The sequence below is a fragment of the Mercenaria mercenaria genome, chromosome 9, assembly GCF_021730395.1.
Source record: "Mercenaria mercenaria strain notata chromosome 9, MADL_Memer_1, whole genome shotgun sequence".
Classification (NCBI taxonomy): Eukaryota; Metazoa; Mollusca; class Bivalvia; order Venerida; family Veneridae; genus Mercenaria; species Mercenaria mercenaria.
The window spans coordinates 7,528,955-7,554,053 of record NC_069369.1 but is presented as its reverse complement, the minus strand read 5'-3'; the positions used below and the strand labels follow the sequence as shown (position 1 = coordinate 7,554,053).

The window sequence follows — 25,099 nt, the reverse complement described above, 5'->3', positions numbered from 1 at the left end:
GAGCAAGGTTTGGATCCACATCGGAGAGGGACAAGTGATTTAAATCCAGTGCTCTGAACCATTCGGCCATTGAACCCCTGACACCCAACCTTTCGCTGTATTGACATACACAAGTAATTGTTGATATTTTAGCAATTTGATTTCTTTTAAAGGAAGTTCGATTAATTCAAATTTTAGACAGAAAAATGACTTTCGCACAGATGTGCCTCAAAAAAACATTACTTGTGCACGCACCAGGATGAAATTTTATTCACGGCAATTCTACGCGATTGTATTGAAATCCAATCATATTTGTTATGGTTACACAACAAAAACAGCTTTTAAATTAACTGAATAAGAAGTAGTCCACGGCCATGCTTTACACAACTGTATTAGATGCTGTGTGACATTGATAGTACATTGTCACATTGTTGTTTGTCGTTTTTCGACAACATGAGGCTATGTATCGGGGAGCTGTTAAACTTAGCAGTGTGGCAACTTCTCCATATGAACCATATCTCTCAGAACTGGAGAAAGAATCATATATCAGACATGTCTTCTATCAAAATAACGCAGAGTACGTAACACGATCAAAATTCTGTGCACTCTCAATTGAGCTAAGCCAGACTTGATTCGTTGCTGAAAGTGTAATTTCAGTATTGTTAATAATAGCCCTTGAAACACGTAGAGAATTCAGTATATAAAAAGAAAATTGCTTTAAAGTCATCACTGTTTGTTCATGTTTTTCATTTTCAGAGACACCACAAAAATAGGAATCACTACAGCATATATTATACAATTATTGGATGTTTTGAATCGAACAGCAGATCAAAATGTACTACGTGGTAATTTGAATTCTTTTTGTGAACACACAAAATGCGAATGTCCAACATAATTCTATAAAATTATAAAATGATACACAATTTTCTAAAGGAAAACACTTTAAAGCCCTGTAGCGTTTTTAATTTTATGTTAAAAACAGATAAAGCAGCTGTACAAATATTGAATATGCATAGTGAAAGGTTTAGAAAAATACCTTTTTCAATATTGCGCACGATCTTATACGATAGATTCAAGTATACTTCCTACTAATTGAACCAAACATTCAAACCTTCAACAAATAAATACAAAACAGTTGTCGAACGTAAGAGTCAAGAAAACAATAATGTATTTTATATTCAAGCCAACATCGACGAGGGGCAAGTGATTTCAAGTCGGCCCCCCCCCCCCCCCCGCCCCCCCCCCCCCCACAACCAAACACACACACGCCCGCCAAATATGCTTTAATTTGTACAATTTTTCCAATCATTTAATAGAGAGGATATTATCAATATATGTAGATAAATAAAGCACGCAGTGTCTGTAAGAATGTCAATTTCACATATAACTTGAACACAACCATCCTCGGGAACCTGTCTGTTGTAAATATAACAGCATGTCATTGTACCTATATAATTACGTGATTACATTGTATTTTTTGTTTTGTATTTGTATGAATGTATGAAGATGTATTATATACAAGTCAATAAAGTATAGGTCAATAAAGTATAAGTCTTTTTCTGTAAACAAAGTCAATTTGAGCCCTTAAACAAAACTCATTTTACGAAAATACACACTTGTTTTTCCATGATTTCGAAGACTGCAGTGAGATATTTGTAAAACAAACCTGCCCATCCTGTCAGTGTTTGATAAGCTAGGATATAGTCATCGTTGTTTCGCACCTTTTCCCTGTAGATAAATACGGCATACAGAAGCCCTTATGGAACATCGTAATAAACCCTGGCGTTTGAACGTGTTTAAAGTAGCTATATTTGAACCTTTAAACGTTCTCTAAAAAGATCTTAACAACAACATCTATCATTTTACTGTATATTCAAAAAGGTAAATAACATCATTTTAAAAATGATAATATTTTATCATGGTATTTCTTTTCTATCAATTATTTTGAAATATTATATTTAATTTTGGCAACAATACTCGGAAAGGTATTATGTTACGAGGTAAATCTTTCGAAAATGAATGCGAACAAAGAAAATGCGTTCAACAGATTGATAATAATAACTTCCTATTTATAATTTTACTGTATATTCAAAAAAGTGAATAACATCATTTTAAAAATGATATTTCATTATGCGATTTCTTTTCTATCAATTATTTTGAAATATTATATTGAATTTAGGCAACGATACTCGGAAAGGTATTATGTTACAAGATGAATACTTCGAAAGTGAATGCGAACAAAAAAAAATGCGTTCTACAGATTGAGAATATCAACTTCCACTCTCAAACAATATTTATAAAGCATGGTGTATACACGTGTTTCCGTCAACTTTTCTTTGTACACAGTCGAACTATAACTATATTTCCAGCTCTTACATCAGCATTCAAGTTAAACTCTCCTGAATGTTTTGAGTATTTCGTTTTCGACAATTTGCCACTTCTCCTGAAAATAGAATAGCAGTTACTGCAAACTATTCAAAATTGGTATGAACATTGTTAACATTGTCTATAACTTTGGTTTTGATTATTCAAAAATTATATGGGTATTAGTCCTTTGGACAAGGTGATAACCAAACTTAAAAGTCATTTAAACTTACCTGCAATGTATGCAAATATAACTTTGATTCGGGTTAGCTGCTATATCTCACAAAACGAGTTGAACACCATATCTTTGGTGATAATATTTGAGTTTTTTTTTCACTCAATACACTTCAATATGAATTTTGGACACTTGCTTGATTTTATAAAGTAATGTATAATCACAGGAAGTAATCTAAATAACAACAAGAGGGCAATGACTGTCCTAGATCACTCTCCGGAGTTTTAAAGCTTAAACATGTTAGACAGTGTGCAACTTTGGAAGAGGACCGGCCGAAAGTTCTTGAGGTATGCAGTAGAAGCTGATTACATAAACTAGTGCGACAGATGACAGACAGTTCAAGGTTTCTCTCCTTTAGGTCAAAGGTACACCCCCACCACATCATTCGAACAGCGTTTAGAGAGGACCTTACACTGATGCTACGCATATCCATGAAGCCATTCATGAAAAGCTGTCTTTTAAAAATATTTCCATTTTTAGTTCTACTGGCCCATAAATAGACCAAGTGACCCAGTTTAAACATATGTCGGAGAAAACCTTACAATGATGATGTAGACCAAGTTGCATGGATATCTATCGAGCAGCTGAAGAGAACAAGTTCAAAGGTATGTCTATTTGTAGCTCTAGATGCCCTTAAAAGGGGCAAAGCTATGAACAAAATAGGAAGAAGACCCTATAATGACGCCACAGACCAATTTTATAAAGATCTACCAAGCGGCTCATTAGAAGAAGTCGTTTAAATTCTTTTCTTTAAAAGAAGCCAAACACCCATTAGAACAAACTTCAGAGAAAACCTTATAATAATGATACAGGCCAAGTTTGATGAAGATCCAGCAAGCGACTCATTAAGAAGAAGTCATTTATAGAGGTTTTTGTTTATCTCTAGCAGCCCCTAAAAGTGATCATGCTGATATATTTGTACTATCTTGATAGAGGACCATGTCAGGATGCTACTTACCAAGTTTGGTGCAATTTTGACCAGTAGCCCCAGAGGAGATGTCATCTGAAGAAAAGTATGGACGAACGGACGGACGATAGATTGACGAACGGCGAGCTATCACAATATCTCACCCCGAGCACATCGTGCTCAGATGAGCTGAAATGTCACGTTACATAAAAACAAACTTTTAAAGAATGCAAATATCAAGCACTTGGTACCACGCATGCAGAAATTACAAGGAAGTTTGCTTTAGACAATACAAAATGGAGATCATTGAAAAAAACCTGAAGTTTGGATTTTAACAAAATAATGCCAATAACATGACATTTCTGTAGCACTATGTCTATCGATATTTTTTTACTATTTTTCTTTCCTTTAATCTAAATATTTTTTTCACAAATCAGGTCAGTTAAAAGTTTGTTTATTTTGAGATTGAAAATAAACAACTTGTAAAGTGTAAATTTATGTAAAGTTCTTAATATTCTAAAAGAACTAACCATTTATCATGTCTTCTAATTCATTACAAGTATACCGACGAATTTAACCGAATATATTACAATAAGGAAGATGCAACAGTTAACCTATTTTATCTAGCATCTTATAGGTCGAGAACAGTGGAATGAATACATTACCCTTAACTCCATCATACAAGTCATTGCTTCTTCCTCTAAGCAATCTGGACATTCATTAAGGGCATTCTTTATTATATCAAATGTTTCACCATGCACGGTGGCACCATGAACTGACGCATCGAGATCCTGTAAATGAAAAACGGCTTAAGATAACAAATATATTCGGAATCACCACATGTATGCTGCCTTTGGGAGTAGATGCTATAATTACATTTATTATATTCATAAATTCTTAACTGAAGGTTGAATGAACTTTGTTTTATCTGAACTTCGTGTATGGATATGTAAGCTACGGGTATAAATTTGATATTATCGATTAAGAAATACGTAACTTCATATTATTCACATTTTAATATTTTAAAACAAAACAAATTTAACTCAATTTACTCTCGGGGGCCTCCGTGGCCGAGTGGTTAAAGTCACTGACTTCAAACCGCTTGCCCCTCACCGATGTGGATTCAAGACTCATTTGGGGCGTTGAATTCTTCTTGTGAGGAAGCCATCCAGCTGGCTTACGGAAGGCTGGTGGTTCTACCCAGGTGCCCGCCCGTGATGAAAATATGCACGGAGGGGCACCTTGGTTCTTCCTCCACCATCAAAGATGGAAAGTCGCCATATGACCTGAATTGCATCGGTGCGACGTTAAACCAACAGAACAAACACTTTACTCTTTAGAACATTTTTGAAGTTATCAACTATTTACAACGAAAAATACTTGGCATTCTAACATGGCTCGATTTGATTTCCAGTTAAACAAAGAAGAAAATCAAGCTCGATATATTCTGCGATAAACAACGGTTGACGCGCGGACCGGTAAGAGAGCATTATGACGTCATAATTTACGTCATATTGCCGCATGACGTTCGATACATTACTCCTCGCGTAAAGGAAGTCCAGTATAATATCTATTAAAATATATCAATGAGCATGTCAGAATGAAAACAATCAAGGCTTTCTTGTTATTTATCGTCTAATTTACCACGGTTCATCGTTCAGATGCTTCGGTATTTAACCACTCGGGCTAACGCCCTCGTGGTTCAATTCATACGCATCTAAACTCTGAACCGTGGTAAATCAGACGATAAACAACTCGAAAGCCTTGATTATTTGCTAATTATATGACGAATGAAATAACAATGAGAACTAAATCATGTTTAAATAATATCTCAAGAGGAACTTTCTAGATATTCATCATGATTTAAAAGCCATGAGGTCTAAAATTAAGGAGCTAATGATTAACATGCAAATATGGTATACTTTGGGTACTTATGCCAATGTACATATGAGTATTTACCAAAGTATATATTAAATGAATAACCTAAATTAATATCAGCATTGAAAGCAACACAATATCTACACAGGTAATATCTTATGGGTAAACAAATTAATCAATATTCAATATATTCCTCTGAACAATAACTGTCAAGTAAGCTTTTCAGAAAGCATATAAATTCGGTTGCTCAAAATCTTGATAACTGAAGGAAAACCATAGAAATAATAGTTTCTTTTTCTTTTTTAATTAGGGGCAATGGTATAAAATAAAAGTAAATGGAAAAATCATTACAATGATTTATAGATTAAATGATCTCGATCCTTCAACATAATACATCATACGTTTAAGATATAATGCCGTGCTTCGAGATGTAAGGTACCGTGTGCGTGAGCTCGAGATAAGATGTTGTGCGCTCTAGATACGATGTCGCACTCCCGAAATAAGATGTCAATCGCTTGAGATAAGATGTCGTGCGTTCTAGATTATTCTTTTCTTTAACACATGAGGGTCATGATTATTTTAGATCAATCATCCGAGTTTTATAGCTCAGACATATAAATACACTGGCGGCCATGCCTTTCCACTTATCAATAGGGTGAACAGTAAAAAGGTTCCATGAAAAATTATTTATGTTCCATTTTCCTGACAATACGTATAGACAAAGTAAGACACGGCCCTGATGATCATGCTTTTTAACATATCAGAATGTCAAAAACAACATACAAAGAACAATTATTGGTTGTAATTATTCTAAAATCGAACAAGCTGTTTTCAAACAAAGTGATCTGGAAGAATGTTTCTTTGATGACTTTCTATCAAAATATATTTAATACTGTGATTTCACAGATTTTCGTGAAACTTTTGATGTTGTGTACAGAAAAGACACATGGTTAAAACTGATAAAATATGGAGCTATTGTTAAAATGCTAAATGGTATGCATGAAAATGATAAATCATGTGTAAGAGTGAAATATTGTTTAGCTGAGTATTTTGAAAGTAATACTGGTATTAAAGGGACAACCAGTGTCTCCTCTGTTATTTACTTCTTATAAACGATACGTATGTTTATTTGTACGACGACAACGTTGGAATTTTTTTTCTGAAAGAGATGAAATATTTCTGTTATTGTTTGCCGACGACCCATATTATTTTCATATAAGAAAAAACAATTTGCAGTTTTTTCTAGATAAACAAGAATTTGTAACAAAACATACTGCATGCCAATACAGCATCTTCTAAGTAATAGGGCAACATAAGTCATAACTATATAGCATATTATTCATAAAGATATTATGAAATTTGAAAATGTCTGGAAATCTACTATAGGTGAATGCTTTCAAATGCTAATATCTGGATTTTAAAGATTTACTTTGATTTGATTTTTAAATGAATCAATCGGTTGATTTATGTCTTTAAGACACAACTTTTATAGTACTTTCATGTACTTTTCTTATATACTAATAGTTACAGCCATTTAAGTTTGTGGTGATGAACATTGTATAATGTTTATGCCTTGGATTTTCTAAAACTTGAAACCAAAGTTATCTAAGTCGACATGACCATGCATATCTTTATGAATGTGGTGGATACTTTGAACGTCTTGTCTAAACAGCTTGTTCGATTTCAGAATTATTAACCGAAATTGTTAACTGAACATCAGTTACTTTCTTCAAATGTATTGAATAAACATGTGAACAAATCTTCGAGGACTACTCACAGTTTTGTACAAAACATGGCCGTTAGTAGGCAAGACGTGCTTTATATATACTTTAAACTGTGAAACTCAGCGATCGATCTAGGACCATCATAACTTTTTAAATCAAAGATGAAATTATCTCTAGCGCTCTACATATGATCTCGAGTGCAGGAAATCATATTTCAATTCCACGACATCTTATCTCTTTCACTCGACATCTTATCTCGAGCGCGCGGCATCTTATCTCAAGCAGTCAATCTTATTTCAGTCCACACCTTATTTTGAGTGTACGACATCTCATATTCAGCTTTTGAGATATTTCAGTTTTAACGAAATCAAGTGTATATCCTAAACACACCACCGTACGGTTGCAGTTACCTTAAAAACACTAATATGAAAGTTCACTGCATGCCTGAAATGTTTGCATGTGTTGTTAGCCCTACATTACTTACCTGTACATGTGTTTCGACGCTGTTCATCAGTTCTATGTATGTCAAAAGACATTCATTGACTTGCTCAAGAATTCTGCAAGTATTTTCCAGTTTACCTACATAGAAATGACGTAATAGTTCGTGAATCAAAACAGTATACTACGTAAATGGTAAGAAAACTTGTTCAATAATGTCCGATTAATTGGGTCATATAAATAATATATTATACCAGATTTATATAGCGCTCTTTTCATGATAAATCGGATTTTGCAAGTAGACAGCTTTGGTTCAAAGGCCGCTCAGGGCGCCACATTCATCCTCCACTTTTACCGATACAGAGTGATCTGACTAGACGGACAAGCGACAGAAATCCCCAAGAACGCACACGCACACACACGCACACGCACACATTTATTACACGACTCGTATAATAGCCAGTTTATAGATTGTGCTATATGACCAGTGTATAACACTAAATCCTGCACTTCAAATGTAAAAGCTTGAAGAGAAAAAGCTCATGGTTTGTTTTTGATGTCATGTAATAAAACACTTACTGAATGATTTACAGGACAATAGGTAAACCGTTTGTTTTCAAATTGACTACTGACCGGTAAGCCATTAAATAAGTGTGTAACATATGATGTTATTCGTGACGGAACGATTAAATTGTTTTCATTAACTAATGATTATATAATAGATACGTCGTTAGCATAATGCTATATCTGAATCTGGACTTCAGAATTAGTACATTATTACCAAATCAATGACTTAGTAAGATTTTTTTTTTACTTTTTCTTGTGTAACTGTTTTTAAATGTAAGGTACTAAAATCAATGAAAAAAAAAAAAAAAGATTTGCAACTGCTTTTCGCTGTGAAGTTATATCGTTCTTTAAAATGACAAAAACGAATGTGCAATTGTGGTTTGCAGCAGTATGGTTAACATGACAAAATATTTGCTTTTACGCGGTCGCTAATTTTTCACCCGGCGTTTATAATTCGTACAACACTAATTTCAATTACATGTCCTCACACTACCAAATAAAATGGTTAAAACCCTATAAATATACTTACAGGATATACCTCTACTTGTACGATGATTATGTCCGCTTCGTATTTTGAAAAATGGATTGTAAATTGTGCAAGTAAGATAAAGGATTTGGACAAAGTATCATCCGTTTCGACCATTGAATAACTGGCAACATGATTTACATTACTTACGTTTCTTCTTCCTTAAATCGGATATTTGGTCACGGATCGAAGACTTTTCATTCACCAATTTATCTTTTCTTTGTCGTGCTTTTCTTGCATTTGAACGTTCGTCACTTGCACATCGCTCGAGTGTCCTGGCCTTTGATCGATATTCGTCAGCAATCAGCAAGGTTCCACCAACCCAAGAAGCAGCTGCACCTGCCATAAGAAGACTCGCCCCACCTGACGTAAAATTAGTTTTAAAACATAGTATTTATCTTTTATATGTTGCTATCAGACCTTATCTCAGTATTAAAGTTGATTTCTCAAGAATTAGGAACATTAAGAGATTAAAACAATAAGCTAAAATGATTAAATTCCTTTTGAAAAATGACCAACTTACATACAAAAACTAATAGTTTAAAGTTCGTTATAAACATTTTTTTTTGTTTTTTTAAAAATATGTAAAATAATTATGACTTCAAGTTATTTTTTGGGATAAAATTCCATCCCCCCCACCTCCCCGCCCCTCGCAAAAAAGAGAAACATAAATCATGAGGTTTTAGACCTCAAAATGTGACAAAAACTATTTATTTAGTTTTTTAAAATATGTACTTGATATAAACCTCTAGATATGATCTAAAATAAAGCATTTCATCTGAAAACAATGACATTTACCAAAAAAAAAATTAAAAAAAAAATACCCCCCACAAAAGAAAAACACATACAAACCTACCAGCCGCGTCTTCAAAACAAAATTGATACAACGGTAATTAACTTTATTTTCTTTTCAAATAAGTAAGATAAGTACAAAGAATAAAACCACAAGGTGGAAGTTAAATATAATATAGAAAATATAGAAGACTTAACCTTTTTTACTAAACATATTCTCTGTTCCAGTGATTAATAAATTTTGCCGACATTACACAATTACTTTCAATTATATCACCATAATATTTTGTGATTACTTTTGTACGATACCAATGTTTAAGGCAACAGAGCTCGGATAATCCTGTATAGATGTTACAAAAGTCTATGCGATAAAAACGTGCATGCATTTAAAGCCCTGCTCCCGTCCTATCTTTTAACCTTGAATTGTCACTGAAAAAGCATGAAAATCCTGACTATGAGCAGTGACGCCTGTCAAAATAGAGTCTATTTTACATAAAATTCTATATGAAATACCTTTGTAACCTGTTACCTATTGTAATCATGGGTTGCATACACACAAAAAAAATTTGAATAGCCGCGGAGCAGGGCTTTAACTTGTTTACATCTATGATTTTCAAATTTCCATTTTGGAGGCTGAACACTACTAAATCTGGCTGTTCTTTATTTCATATAAAATCCACTTATATATAGCGGTTTTTAGATATTTTTTTAGCATATCAGATTTTGAGAGACTTATTTTCTCAGAAAGAACTGTATCGCTACTATGGAAAAACAAAACGAAAAAGGGGTGTTAACTTTTATATAAGAAAACTACAGTTCGTTAAATACAACCAGCTGAATTTACTCCTTTTCGCTTCTTTCAATGTCACTTTTCGAGACACAAAATTCTTACGCCGCCAATTTTATCTAGCATGCGATAGGAATATGCCGATTTCGATAGAATGCTACACATACATACTGAAACGCGGTAGAGTAACAGAAAACACGTTGCTATTGGGAAGGCACGAGGAAAGGAAGAAAGTTTATCACTATTTATATTTGAACTACTTGTGACAAACAAAGTTGTGCTACTTACAACTGTTTCTGCTATGATGGTAAGCAACCGTACTACTTACCTGAAAACGGTGCTAACAGGATTGACGCAGTAACACCCACTGAACCACCAATAGTACTAGCCACCTCAGCATCCTCCTTTTCTTTCTCCATTTTGCTGGCTTTGTTGCTCAGTTCTCTAGCTTCGTTTTCATTGTTTGTTGCCTGCCTTTCGCAATCTTTTATTTTCTGTTTCAAATTTGTTATTTCAGTATTAAGTTCTTCTATCTTTATTTCCTTTGCACTTATATCACGTTCGTTATCTCTCTGTTTTTGCTGACATTTACCTATTCCAGCATGTACTTTATGTTCTAGAACTTTCATTTGTTTTAAAGCTCCGGACACTGCTATTTTGAATTCATTTAAAGCACATTGTAATCGATTAACGTCTACAGCACTCGGGTGCCTTATCCTAATCAAGTTTGATTTTTCACTAAGAATATTTCCCCCCTCTGTCTCCATTGCGGAGACGTACGATGCCACTACTTCTTGGCTTTCCGTAATGAGACCATCAATAATTGCACACATTACGTTGTCTTCCCTTAATCCAGTTATAAGATTTTGCAATGTGACGGGCAAATTTCGAATTTGCTGAAACGGTAAAATGTGAGGTTAATAATACAGTTTAACCGTAAAATCGTAAAATCCAACAGTCAGTGAGGACTGAATTCATTTAGAACAACGTGCCAGCGGTGAACATCTACATCAGTTGAGTGCCTTATCCTATTCATATTGAATTTTTCCCTACATAAAATTGCTTAACCATCTGACTCCTTTGAAGACAAATACGATGATTATTTTCTGTAATTAGACCATCCATCAATATTTGTATGTACTGTATTGTCTACCAACAGGCCACTCAGCGGTGCCTGCAAAATCATGGGCGAATGCCGAAATTGCCGAATTTGTAAAATGTAAAGTTAATATACACCAACATAAGCACTTAATAAGTCAGTAATAACGACAGAGTGACCTTTACCTTTGACCTACTGACCCCAAAACAATAGGGATAATCTACTTCATAATCCCAACAGTGCTATCCAGTGTGAAGGTTCTGGGTCATTTGGTACTCAAGTTACTGGGTGGAAGCCGTTTTAAAGGTTCAGACCCCTGTGACATTGATTTCTGACCTACTGAACCCAAAACAACAGGGGTTCACTACTTTATAAACACAATCATACCGTGAAAATTGAATGTTCTCGGTCATGTAGTTTTCCAGTTATTTGGCGGAAACCGTTTTCAAGGTTTAGATCACTGTGACCTTGCCGTTTGATCTATTGACCTCCAAAAGAATAGGGATCATCTCCTTCATAAATCTAATCAAGCTACTAGTATCAAGTTTGAATATTCTGGGTCAAGTGGTTCTAAAATTATTTGGTGGCAACCGTTTTCGCGGTTCAAGTCCCTGAAACCTTGACCTTTGAATTACTGACCCCAAAATCAGTAGAAGTCATATAACTCATATAAACCTTATTACACTGATTTGTTTGAAGGTTTTGGATCAAGTGGTTTTGAAGTATTTGAGCGAAAACCGTGAACATTTGTAAAACGCGTATGTCCCAAAAGATGGACTGTCCACTTTTCAGTCCCTTATCACTATGACCTTGAACGTTGACCTACTAACCACAAAAACAATAGCCTAAGTGGTTAACCACTTCATACGCCCAATCATGCCATTAAGTTTGAAGATTCTGGGTCAGGTGGTTCTCAAGTTATTAAGTGGAAACTGTTTTAAAGGTTCAGGTCCATGCGACCTTCACCTCTGAGCTATTGACTCCCCAAAACAATACAGATCATCTACTTTATAAATCTGATCATGCCACCAAGTTTAAATGATATTGGGCAAAATCATGCTACATGCTACCATGTTGCAGGTTCTGGGTGAAATGGTTCTCAAGTAAGTAGGCAAAAACTGTTTTCAAGGTTCAGGCTCCAGTGACCTTGATCTTTTACTTACTGACATTAAAAACAGTAGGGGCAATCTAATTCATAAGCCCAATCATGCTACCAAGTTTCAATTTCCTTAATCAAGTGGTTCTCAGATTCCCTGTGACCTTTACGTTTGACCTATTGACCCCAAAACAATAGGGTTTATCTACTTCATAAGCCCAATCATGCGACAACGTTTGAATGTTCTAAGTAATCTAAAAGTGGTTATCAAGTTATTGGACAGAAACCGTTCGTCCTATCGACAAACATGACGGACATGTACAAAGCAATTTACCCACGCTTCTATGAGGTGATCGGAGGCATAACTAATGTTACAAATGAAACGTGAAATTCAATGTCTTTGACACTGACCTATTTAAGGAACACATTTTTAGCTTTTAAACTGTATGTCAAAATGGACCACAAGACCATTAATTGCAACCAATGTAAAGTCAGATAAAGAATGCTGCTGTTATTATTTAAAGCTTTGATATTTGTTTAAACTAGGTTCCGTTAGGGTCAGCGCTTGCTCCCTGTGAACGCGAAGCGCGAAGGAACGACGGTACAATGGCGAAGGGCGACAGTACGATGGCGAAGCGCGAAAGTACGATGGTGACAACATGACAGTGCGATGGCGAAGCGCGACAGTACGATAGTGACATTCCGTTGTACTGTCGCGCTTCGCCATCGTAGTGTTGCGCTCCGCCATTGCACTGTCGCGCTTCACCATCGTACTTTCGCGCTTCACCACCGTACTGTCGCGCTTCACCATCGTACTGTCGCTCTTCGCTATCGTACTGTCGCGCTTCGCCATCGCACTGTGTCGCTTCACCATAGTAGTGTCACCATCGTACTGTCGCGATTTGCCATCGTACTGAAGTGTTTCAATATCTTTTCTCTGTTTACTTAAGGGCCGACTTTAATTAAACTCTGTATTGTATAGTATTGTCGACTCTGTCCAATTATCAAATAATTGGAACGCTTTTCGGCACGGGTATTATTGAAATGAATATCATCAGACCTGATGTTATTCAAATGAAAATTCTCCGGCAGAGTGTTACTCTAATGATTATCATTTGGCATGATGATATTAAAAAATATCATACCATAATATTGGTTGAAATATATCCGTTGGTCTATGGCCATTTTACATTGTTTACTTGAGGGATAATAAAAATGAATATCACCCAACCGAGTGTTATTTATGAGCAAAATTACATTCTATTCAAAATTAACCTCCCACTGGAAAAATAAATGATAATGTATTTACATGTAATTAATTGTTTTGTGAGAAAATGTTGTTTAATCAGCTCATATATTTCAAGCCATGAAACGTTAAAAGTATATATTGTCAGCTAAAAATAATAAAAATACAGTTTTATAAATTTTGCTTATAAAGCTTTTGGTTAAATGTTATGCAAAAGTGCTAATTAGGCCTAGAATTCAGTTGTTTGTTTCCGCTTACCCGAACGACCCTGTCTTTTTACCACTGATCCTAAAGTTTTAATTGAAGAAACGTATTGGATAAAAAAATGTAGATTTATGTTAAACAAGATTATTAGTAAGTAAATCAAAAGAACTTCCCTCCGTCTGACAGTACAATTCTATACATTAAAGTCGGCACTTAAGTAAACAGAGAAAAGTTGGTGAAGCGCGACAGTACGTTTGCGAAGCGCGACAGTACGATGGCAAAGCACGACAATATAATGGTGACACTACGATGGTGAAGCACGAAAGTGCAATGGCGAAGCACGGCAGTACGATGGTGAAGCGCAACAGTATGGTGGCGAAATGCAACAGTGCGATGGCAAAGCACGAGATAGGATTGTAACATTATGGTGGTGAAGCGCGGCTGTGTGATGGCGAAGCGTGACACTACGATGGTGAAGCGTGACAGCACGATGGCGAAGCGAGACAGTACGATGGTGACACTACGATGGTGAAGCACCACAGTGCGATGGCGAAGCGCGACAATACAGTGGTGAAGCGCGACGGTACTTCACACTTCAGCGGCCATATTTTTTGACGACAGTACGATGGCGAAACGCAACAGTACGATGTGGTAACACTATGATGGTGAAGCGCGACAGTGTGATGGCAAAGCGCGACCATGTACTGTCGTGTTTCGCCATCGCACTGTCGTGCTGTCACCATCGTACTGTCGGGCTTCGCCATCGTACCGTCGAACCTTCTCGCTTCGCGTTCACAGGGAGCAGGCGCTGTCCTAACGGAACGCCGTAAACGACAGAGACAGAGGTTATTACTTTGTCTTGTTTTATCATTAATTATTTTCATAAATGTTACTACATGTATTGCTTTATTATAACTGTTAGATAGTGCTAAGTTAAACCTGCATATTATATTTTAATTGAATAAGAATGCATAAATACTGTATTCTACATAGCTAAGTACTGTTCAATAACGTAGTGGTCTTGTTAGCGCATTGCTATATTTATAATCCCATTCACGTGGCTAAGTGAGTATTGTCTGTTGGCCACACCTCCCAGGGAAATTCAAACTCAAAATTTCTCCTGACAGCTTTAAACTTTTTTTTCAGTCATCTTTGCAAAAGGTCATAGAATCTGATGTTTGGATTACAGACCTATTGTCTGTGGATCATTTTCAGACCTATCCTCTGTGTATAATTTTCAGATTTATTGTCTGTGTATCATCTTCAGACCTATTGTCTGTGTATCAGTTTCAGACCTATTGTCTGTGTATCAGTTTCAGACCTATTTCTGTGGATCAGTTTCAGACTTATTGTCTGTGTATCAGTTTCAGACCTATTTCTGTGGATCAGTTTCAGACCTATTGTCTGTGTGTCAGTTTCAGACCTATTGTCTGTGTATCAGTTTCCGACCTTTTGTCTGTCTTTTTACATTAATTTTTCAGTCCTTTTGACTGGGATCAACTTGCTAATTATCATACATTTTCAGACCTATTCGCTGTTGGTAACATTTTCCAGACGTATTGTCTGGTATAAAACCTTCAAATTATGGTCATGCATTCTCAGACCTATTGTCTGTTCTGTATTTCTAGATCTATTTTCTGGTGTACAAACTTAAGACATATTGTCTATTAGGTGCAATGCCCCAGATCGATTGTCTGAACTACATCCTCCAAACCTGTTGTCTTTTACATGTTTTTCTCAGACCTCTGTCTGGGGTATAAAAGTTAGATCTATCGTTTCACTTTTTATTTGATTTCTGTTTTCACACTGTTATGCTCAATCATCCTTTATTTCAGTAATGCCACCACGGAAACGGCAAAAAACTGAGAAGGGAAAATTATACAGCTCTTCTAGAAAACAATCAAAGACAAATTTGGGAGAAACTTTTTCCAATGTCAATAAGACCTCTACCAGTTCACAGAAAACAAACGATGAGAACATCTTACGCAAAACCAGCTGGACCAAATAGTTGCAAAGGTAGTGCCAGCGGTCACACAGGGCGTTCTAGAAATCCTGAAGGAGATGAAAGTTATACCCCATGAAACCGGTCCTGCAGAAAATAGTCCTGGTAGATCCACTGTGACACCGCAGTCTGGTCAGACTGCAAATACTGACATTGTACAGCCCAATGATATAGGAAATATCAAAACTGTAACTGGTAGTGTTAGTGATACAGTGACAGAATCACATAGTGTTAATGCTTATAAATCATATACTTTGCAACCCAATATTTTAAGTACTGATACATCCATGCCGGGTAGGAATGGTGGCACAACCGCAATAGCAATGTGAGACGGCTCTTCCTTGGCATCGATGAAAAAGTCAAAGAAAAAAAAAGTTTCTGATAAGTCTGTGGAATGTCTGATAGACAAAGGTGAAACCAAGTTCCAAATAGTGGTCTATGGCAGTGGAAACCTCTGTTTCAAAAAGACTGAAAAGCCTATATCCAAAATCCAAACTCTGGGCCAGTGGTTTAAAGTTTCCACATTTTTCATCCATTTATTCAGAAAGACACCCAGCAGCTGCACCTCTCTTAATGAAACATTGTGATACCCTGCATAGCCTGGCAAAACAGTCTGGACACTTTACCGTCATTGTACATGATAGGAACTTTCGAATGCTTAAGGAATTACAATCGGATGCCATGTCATATGGCACCATTGACTCCCAACTATATGCACAGACCTTAGCTATGGGACTGCCTAAAGCTAGAACTAAGCATCCTTTTCTTGGACAGCGAAACAAACACACAAAAGCGTGTTATGACTTCAACAATGGAGCCTGTAACAGAAAGCAGTGCTCCTACCAGCACAAATGTCAAAATTGTGCCGGCTCCCATCCAAGATTTGGTTGTACACAACGCACTAAGAGCGCCCTTGCCTCAAAATCAAAATCATAATTTAAAAGTCACCTGTTCAGGGTTGGTACGGTTAAATGATAGTCCACTTTTATCAACAGTAACCTCTATACATGTTAGCAATTTAGAGGTCTGGCTTCAACAGTATGACGTTGACTTAAAAGAGTAATTCCTTACAGGTTTCACATACGGTTTTAAAATTCCTTTTCAAATGGTGCGCTGTTGTTACATAAGCAAGAATCTCAAATCTGCAATTGAGAACTCAAGCATTTTGGAGCACACAATTCAGATTGAGCTTGAGGCCAGTAGAGTTGCCGGTCCTTTTGTAAAACCACCATTTCCTGATTGTATGGTTTCACACCAGGGGCTGGTACCTAAACAGTCGAAGGGCGACTTTCGGGTCATTAACCATTTGTCGTTTCCTAAAGGTAGGTCCGTGAATAATGGCATTCCAGCAGAGTTATGCTTAGTCAGATATCAAAATATTGATGATGATGTTCATTTGATAAAGTCAGCCGGGCAGGGATCATTTTTGTGTAAAGTTGATATCCAAAATGCTCTTTGCAAATTTGTCCTGAAGATTATCCTTTGCTTGGTTTCCAGGTAAACAGTATCTACTAAATCACATAATTACACAAAGTAACAGAAAGCCTACCTAGGCCCCATCTTGTGACTTATATTCTCCAGTTGCCCGTTAACAACGCTCATGTTGTGTGCCAGCATGAAACCTCTTCAGTTTCTTGTACAGCCAGGGCGGCGTTGTCTTTTCAGTCGAAGGGAGAGTATTCGCATGGCATATATTTTATGGGGAATGGAGTTCTCTTTGTCATAATGTATATTCAAGCCTGATTATTCTCTTGACATCATAGGTATTTGTTCATTTTATACATGATATTTTGTTTTATACCTATTACATCAGAAAGATAATAAGACGTTTAATCATGTTCGTTCCTAAGTTTCTATGGTACGATAAAAGGTTATTTTTATCATTCTGTACTCTTACATTTTTTTTTATTTTCGTAGTTATCATTTATGCATTCATGGGTGTTGGGTTCTTTCATTTAAGAAATACAGAAATGAAAAACAAAACAAAACACACACACACACACACACACACACACACACACACACACGAAAAACTATTTATTGTCTATAATTGCTTCTAAATGACAGAAGCAATCTTCTACGGACAGCACCAAAACCGAAGACCGAAATAAGAGTGTATATCAAAATCCCCTTGATCAAAATCCCCTCCACTGAAAAATGACTGTGTGTTACAAAATCCCCTTCACACATTTGCAGGGGGTATCATAATCCCCTCTGTGATTAACATTATAGATATATAGATATTAGTGCTCCAAATTATATTATGTTTGCTAAAGGCATTGTATTTACGTGCTTTATGCAATAGACTTTTAAGTTGTATATAGTTGTATTTGAACTTGATGAAATAAGTAAAAATCACAGAGGGGATTATGATACCCCCTGCAAAAGTATGAAGGGGATTTTGTAACACCCTATCATTTTTCAGTGAAGGAGATTTTGATCAAGGGGATTTTGATTGTCTCCCCCGAAATAAGCCAAAAAGAGTTAAATTTCGAGATTTCCCTTCTTCTTTCAATACAAAATATCTACTTAAAACCTAGATAAAACAATAACTCGAAGGGACAAATACAAACAAACATGGGACTTCAGCAGCTAATGCATTTATTTACATCAGTAGAATGATTTACTTCGGTTAAATGATTTAGTTCAATCATGTCAATTTATAGAAAAATGATACATTATATTTAAATGAAGCATACAACATCAAACGATGCTGTAAATAATTTATGTATAATGTAAAATAATTCAATCATACTTACAAGTGCCATTCTTCTTGATATCTGTAAAGGAGAAATATATGTAAGTTTCAAATAATGAACGTGTATTTCATAATGGCCCTTGTAAGAAATAAAAAACAAAATATTTATGTGTCCATAATAAAATGTAGCCGCGTAACAATCATTTAAGGAAACTTTTTAAAGCATAAATCGTTTTTTAAATTATCTTTTGCTATTCAATTTCTTTGCGGATACACCGTTAATAATTTTGCGTGAAAGAACTAACGTGAGTTATTGCGGACGTTTTGCTTGCGTCAGGACTGAGCAGTCTTCAGACTGATGTAAATGCGATGAAATAATTTGTAACGGAAATCAATTTATCTAGACAAAATTGTTAATTTATCAAAAATATGTAAGAAAGTTTCTCATAACTTCAAATCAGCTCTCTCTATTTCAGCAGTGGACAGGCGATTTTGATATTTTTAGTGAAAAACAAATACTAGTAACTTAGTAAGAAATACTGCATTGGGGTATGGTTATATACGGTGTTCCGTTTGGACAATCGTGACTTTTTATTGAATCCTAAACCGCGATGTACGATGGTACGATGACGAAAACGCGATGGTGCGATGGCACGATGATGAAACAACGATGGTACGATGGTGAAAACGCGATGGCACGATGCTGAAATCGCGATGATGCGATGGTACGATGGTGAAATGTTGATGTAATATCGCGTTTTCATCATCGTACCATCGCGTTTTCACCATCGTATCATCGTGCCATCGCGTTTTCATCATCGTACCATCGCATTATCACCATCGTACCATCGCGTTTTCACCATCGTGCCATCGCGTTATCACCATCGTATCATCGCGTTTTCACCATTGTACCATAGCGTTATCTCCATCGTACCATTGCATTATCACCATCGTATCATCGCCTTCCGGTGGTCATGCGCAGTGGTACAGTATATGTGTCAGTAATAAATCTCATTTTCACATTGCACTATGTACCTTGTATATCCTAACAAGAATAACTATTACATCCAGCTTTTTATTTACTTTCATGCATACATAAATACAAAGGACATGGCCTTGAAGATTTTACACAGTTTTAATGAGTTGAGCACTGAACATTTTGAAAAACATTTTGCAAAACAGCAGAATCTAAATTGTAAATTTCTTCTCACAAAATACATTGAGATACATTCATCTATTGTTGACAAAAATTCAAGTGCACGGAACTACGCCTTTCTAACCGGAAGGCGATGGTACGATGGAGAAAACGCGATGGTACGATGGTGAAACCGCGATGGTACGATGGTGAAAACGCGATGGTACGATGGGGATAACGCGACGGCACGATGGTGAAACGCGATGGTACGATGGTGATACCGCGGTGGCACGATGGTGAAAACCGCGATGGTACGATGATGAAAACGCGATGGCACGATGGTACGATGGTGAAAACGCGATGGTACGATGGTGAAACCGCGAAGGTACGATGGTGATAACACGATGGCACGATGGTGAAAACGCGATGGTACGATGGTGATAACGCGATGGCACGATGGTGAAAACGCGATGGTACGATGGTGATAACGCGATGGCACGATGGTGAAAACGCGATGGTACGATGATGAAAACGCGATGGCACGATGGTACGATGATGAAAACGCGATTGCACGATGGTGCGATGGTGAAAACGTGATGGTACGATGATGAAAACGCGATATTACATCGATATTTCGCGTTTTCACCATCGTACCATCGTTGTTTCATTATCGTGCCATCGCGCCATCGCGTTTTCGTCATCGTACCATCATGCATTGCGGTTTAGTTTTAAATAAAAAGTCACGATTGTCCAAACGGAACACCGTAGTTATACACCCTTCTTTATTCCATTTTTGTAAGAGTATCGGCTATTTCAGAGAACTGTACGTCACCATAAAATGAAATATTGTATTTGATTGTAAATTATTACGTACTCGTTAAAGATTACTTTCGGTTTTGAAAATGGGTTACTTTCAGTTCGAAATTAATTACTTTCTGTTTGAAAAGAAGTCACTCTCTGTTTGAAAACGGATTACTTTCTATTTGAGAAAAAAATGTTTTCGGATTAGATCTACTTCCTGTTTGAAAATGGATCACTTTCTGTTTGCAAATGGATTACTTTCTGTTTGAAAAAAAGTCACCTTCTGTTTAAAAACTGATTACTGTCCAATTCATTTTACGTTATACTGTTTTGTTCGTGTTCGAGTAAACATTCTGTGCGTTATACCCCAGTCACACATATGGCGCGGATAGCTACGTCTAGGCCCGGACAGAAACGGAGTTATCCGTATCGATCCGTACCTGAGACGTACCTTAAAGCATCATACCTCCAGATTTGGCTAAAAAATAATCTTTCTTTCAAATGGAAGTTTTGGTCATATTATGAACATTAGAATATAAGTTTTTGTTTCTAAAATATTTTAAAAATTCCATATCAAGAAAAAAAGATGACCGCGTCGGGAATCGAACCCCGGACCGCCGTGGCAATAAAGACATTTTCCCGTCGTCGTAACCAATAGCGCTATAGCTGAAATAGTGAATAACGACTTTACAATATAGATATTTATAATCGAGACAGTTTACCTGGAGTAAAAGCGTGACAAACGCTTTTCGATTTTCGTCGTAAAAAGTAGTAAAAACAGCAAATTCTCATGTGTTTCCGTAAAATAAAGTTTGCCAGTAATTAAGTTTTAAAGCCTTCTTAAGAAATATAGCATTTATTTCAAGATATCTAAAAAATATTTTTTTTTGTTGTCGGACGATCTGGAGGCATGCCGCTTTAAAGTAGTAATCCGTTTCAATCCGTACAATCCGTACGGCTCAGGTACGGATCGATACGGATTTCTACGTTTCTATCCGTGGCTAGACGTAGCTATCCGCGCCGTAAGTGTGACTGGGGTATCAAGCACGATTTACCGACAATACTCTTGCTTGGGGATGCCGGTCACACGAAGAAACGGATTTCAGGACGAATTTAAAGTATTTCTTTGCAAAAAACAGCACGGTTTTCAAGACGACCCATCTTTCTATGTCACAGATTTCTGTTTACAGCATCTTAGAAATATAGGTAATTTGGAATTCCTTTTTTTAAGAATCATTTTTGGCAAACTAACATTATATAATAAAATATACATTATATGTTGGGCAGACATATAAGTTCTGAGAAATGCCAATCTATTTTCGTTTTCGACAACGATAGGCTAAATAATCCAGAAATTGTCCTGAAATCCATAACACTTTGCTAAGAAATCCATTCAAAATTATGTCTTCGTGTGACCGACATCCCTCAGCGTAACACAAGTCCTATTTGATCATCGGGCATCTGGATTGACCACTCCAACACGTCTCTTATTTTCTGTAATATTTCTTTCGATTTCACAAGATACAGAGATTATATCAGTCATAAAATAACTGATGCGGTATGGCTCATTTCCAACAAGTAACATTCCGCAGTTTCCGTTTGAATATTTATAATATTTGGTGACTTATACCACTGGCGCCAGATCAGAAAGAAAATGCCTGTTCTGGTGCCAGTGACTTATACTACGAGTGCTTCTGCCAAAAAAAAAAAAAAATAAAAAAAAAAAACTGACTAAAGGTAATAATAATATTTGTGTTGTGATTCGCTCTTATATAGTTTTGAAGATTAATTTATATCAATAAAAATGCCACCAATGGGCTTCTTGTTTATTTGAAACGGTTAGGAAAAAAAAAAAAAATTCATTTTGACCAAAACGGAGAATAATTAGCAAGGTCAAATGGTTTATCGCGGCCAGAAATTTGTATACAAACCGGGACAGAAGTTGCCGAAATTGTTCATTTGTGCAAGGAAAGAAGCGTTTACCATAATGTTCAGTACTGGACTGGTATTTTTAGTGACCATTGCTCGACAACAGCAAATTTTCTCAGGAGGGGGTCCGATCCCTGCGCACCCCTCCCCGCTCCCCCCACCCTTCGGAAACAAGAAATTTTGAAATTTAGCACTTCATTTTTGCCATTCTGGGGGACTGTTTTATGGACTAAACCTGTTTTTAAAAATTGGAGTAAGGGGGAAAAAAGGAAAATGATAAAATTCAAGGCTTTCGTGTGAAAGTAAAATTCTTAGGTTTTCTTTTAGATAAATAATATGGATTAGGTGCGGGGTCGTATGTAGCCTGCCCCTCCCCCCTCTGGAAACGCGCATGGTGACAATTATCATGGGCTTTATGTGTATGCAGGCGGTACACTTGGGTTTGGTTTTAAAATTTCAACAAAGCACAAATGTCTGCAGCTGTACTAATCTTACTGTTTTTTTCAGGCAAGGGTGGGAAAAAAAGTGGTAGACAATGAAAAGCATAACATTTTTAGTAAAAATAAAAAAACAAAAACCAACAATGAGACAAACATTCCAACATCTTGGACGGTTTCAAAAATAGGGAACAGGTACAGTTACCTGCCCTTATTCGTTACCCAACTAAAGGATGTGTATCCGAGAGAAATAGACGGCTCCTCATTTCATGTTGGATTGATTGTAAATAGAATTCTGAGCTTTGAAAAGTAGCCAATTTTATGATCTCTAATGTAAATGAAGGAGAAAGGGGTTTTTTTTTATTTAAACAAATCTGGAAAAATCTTGGTTTCTTGTGCAAATGACTGTCTGCGGATTTGTACAAAGTAGGCTGGACCGCTTTCACTTTTGTAAAAATGCAATCAGCTTTCCCCCCTAAGCTCATTGAGGAATATTGGAGAGAAATTAATTGTACTTTTCGGGGCCAAAAATCCCATGTTAAACATAATAAAGCCGAAACGCGTGAAAATGTTCCAAATTAATTCGGTTTGTTGGTTTTTAAAGTAGTAGGCACTCTAGTACTTTAGTTAGTTATGCGGTATAGATTGATTAACTGGGCGAGTTTACTTACTATTACTTGTGAGAATAATGAGAAAAAATAAACGTTGTTTTTTTAATGTTGCTCTAAACAAGGGGTGGCGGTTTTTTTTGAACTACAACAAGTACAACATATCAGTTAATTCACTTCTAATCGTTACGGTATGTTTTATAATTCAGTAGGAAGCTAGGTCGTAATTATTTACGGCTTATGGAGGACCTATTTTACCCACAAGCGTAAAGAATTCACAGGTTCATCTTGTAATTATTTTCCCCCAGGCGCGCATATACTTGTCCTATTCATTTTGATCGCGATCAATAAAAATCAAAGGCACTTTAGTTGTCTCATTGTTGGGTGGATTCTGTTCAAACCAAGGTAGAAAATGTAAAATGCAGTACATTTGTTAATAAAACGACAACAAAATACATAACCCACTTGCATTCATTACTCATTGTTTCTTGCCATGTGGAAAAATGATAAAAAAAAAACAATGCAGCATCTGTGATACTTTGCATTGACACATGAGTGATATATTCTTGAAACTTTTCAACTGAATTTACATGATGATCTAATATGTAATTAATGTACTTACATTATGTAGTCCCTCTCTGAATTTGAACGAATAACGGAAAATACGATCAGAATTTCAATTACCTGAGCAATATCTTATCGCCTACACATGGGAAAAAATGTACGTGCACTGAAACCAAAATTGTTTGCTGGGAAGTCCCCTCAACAGTAAGTTTCAGTTTCGAAATCATTTTTTTTTTCAGAAAACTATGACCTAGTAAAATGATTCATAGAAGGAGTGTTCACTAAGTTTTCGATTTTTCTCTCACACATTTTTCCAGACGCTGAATGAAATAAGAACCGTTTTACTGAGGTACCGGTATGTATATTTGAAAACAAATCTTATTGTATCAAAAGTATAAATATGTATATTATTTTGTACACACTCAACAACATTTTTTTACGGCCCCTCGACATTTTGAAATAACTTTTAATATTACAAATGTTTATGAAATTTCTACAACCTGCACTTTGTTTTTGATAAACGTACTTGTAAACGTTTTTATGATGATTACAAGTATAATTAATGATTTATGATAAAAAAATCTAGCAAAGTTTTTTTAAATTTAGTTTATTTAAGGTATGGACAGGAAAAAAATAATTCGTTTTTTGCTTAAGATTTGTTCCATTGATTTGATTTGATGCTTTATAACGTAAACTATTTTGTTCGTTAATACCAGATTTTTTTGGTGATTTTTGATACTTTTTAAAAATTGAATTGAGCTAGCAAAACGATTTTTCGATGTCTTTAAAATTATTTGTTAGCGCTTACTAAGATATTTAAAAGTCTTCAAAACTCAATATCATTAACACCGGGCACCAAAGGCACGGGCTTTTCGTGGAAGTAGGGTACTTTATAAGACAGAGTTGTGAATGTCTTACATCAAAACTATTTTGCTAAAGTTTGACATTATCGCTTCATAGAAGAAAAAAAATCATCTACCTCGATTTGATTTAAAATAAAAAATTGAAAATCCACAGATTGCTCAACACAACTTACAAATGAAAATGTTGCAGGCTGTTCATGGACGGTAGTGGGGACATGCT

The 25,099-nt window shown here is 36.0% G+C and overlaps 1 protein-coding gene across 3 annotated transcripts; it reads right to left on the bottom strand.

The window, feature by feature from the left end:
• Positions 1–1,249: 1,249 nt before the first annotated feature.
• On the bottom strand, positions 1,250–24,260 carry LOC123546433 (uncharacterized). Of its 3 annotated transcripts, none has more exons than XM_045332687.2 (7): positions 24,137–24,260; positions 18,604–18,624; positions 10,526–11,093; positions 8,769–8,981; positions 7,572–7,666; positions 4,151–4,276; positions 1,250–2,422 (listed from the first exon to the last, which is right to left on the bottom strand). In XM_045332687.2, the coding sequence occupies exons 2-7, from the start codon at positions 18,610–18,612 to the stop codon at positions 2,369–2,371; spliced, it is 1,065 nt and encodes a 354-aa protein (XP_045188622.2). In that variant the 5' UTR covers positions 18,613–18,624; positions 24,137–24,260; the 3' UTR covers positions 1,250–2,368. The 3 variants fall into 3 exon arrangements, with proteins under 3 accessions (XP_045188622.2, XP_045188621.2, XP_045188623.2); XM_045332686.2 differs by having other exon boundaries at positions 24,075–24,218; XM_045332688.2 differs by lacking the exon at positions 24,137–24,260 and adding an exon at positions 20,759–20,777.
• Positions 24,261–25,099: the final 839 nt, after the last annotated feature.

What these genes read in the sequence shown, in the direction of transcription:
- LOC123546433 (XM_045332687.2), bottom strand. An exon ending in GCGTCGAAACACATGTACAG is followed by an intron (nt 4,277 to 7,571) that starts GTAAGTAATGTA and finishes TTTCATTTACAG; the next exon opens with GATCTCGATGCGTCAGTTCA. An exon ending in CTTGTATGATGGAGTTAAGG is followed by an intron (nt 2,423 to 4,150) that starts GTAATGTATTCA and finishes TTCTATTTTCAG; the next exon opens with GAGAAGTGGCAAATTGTCGA.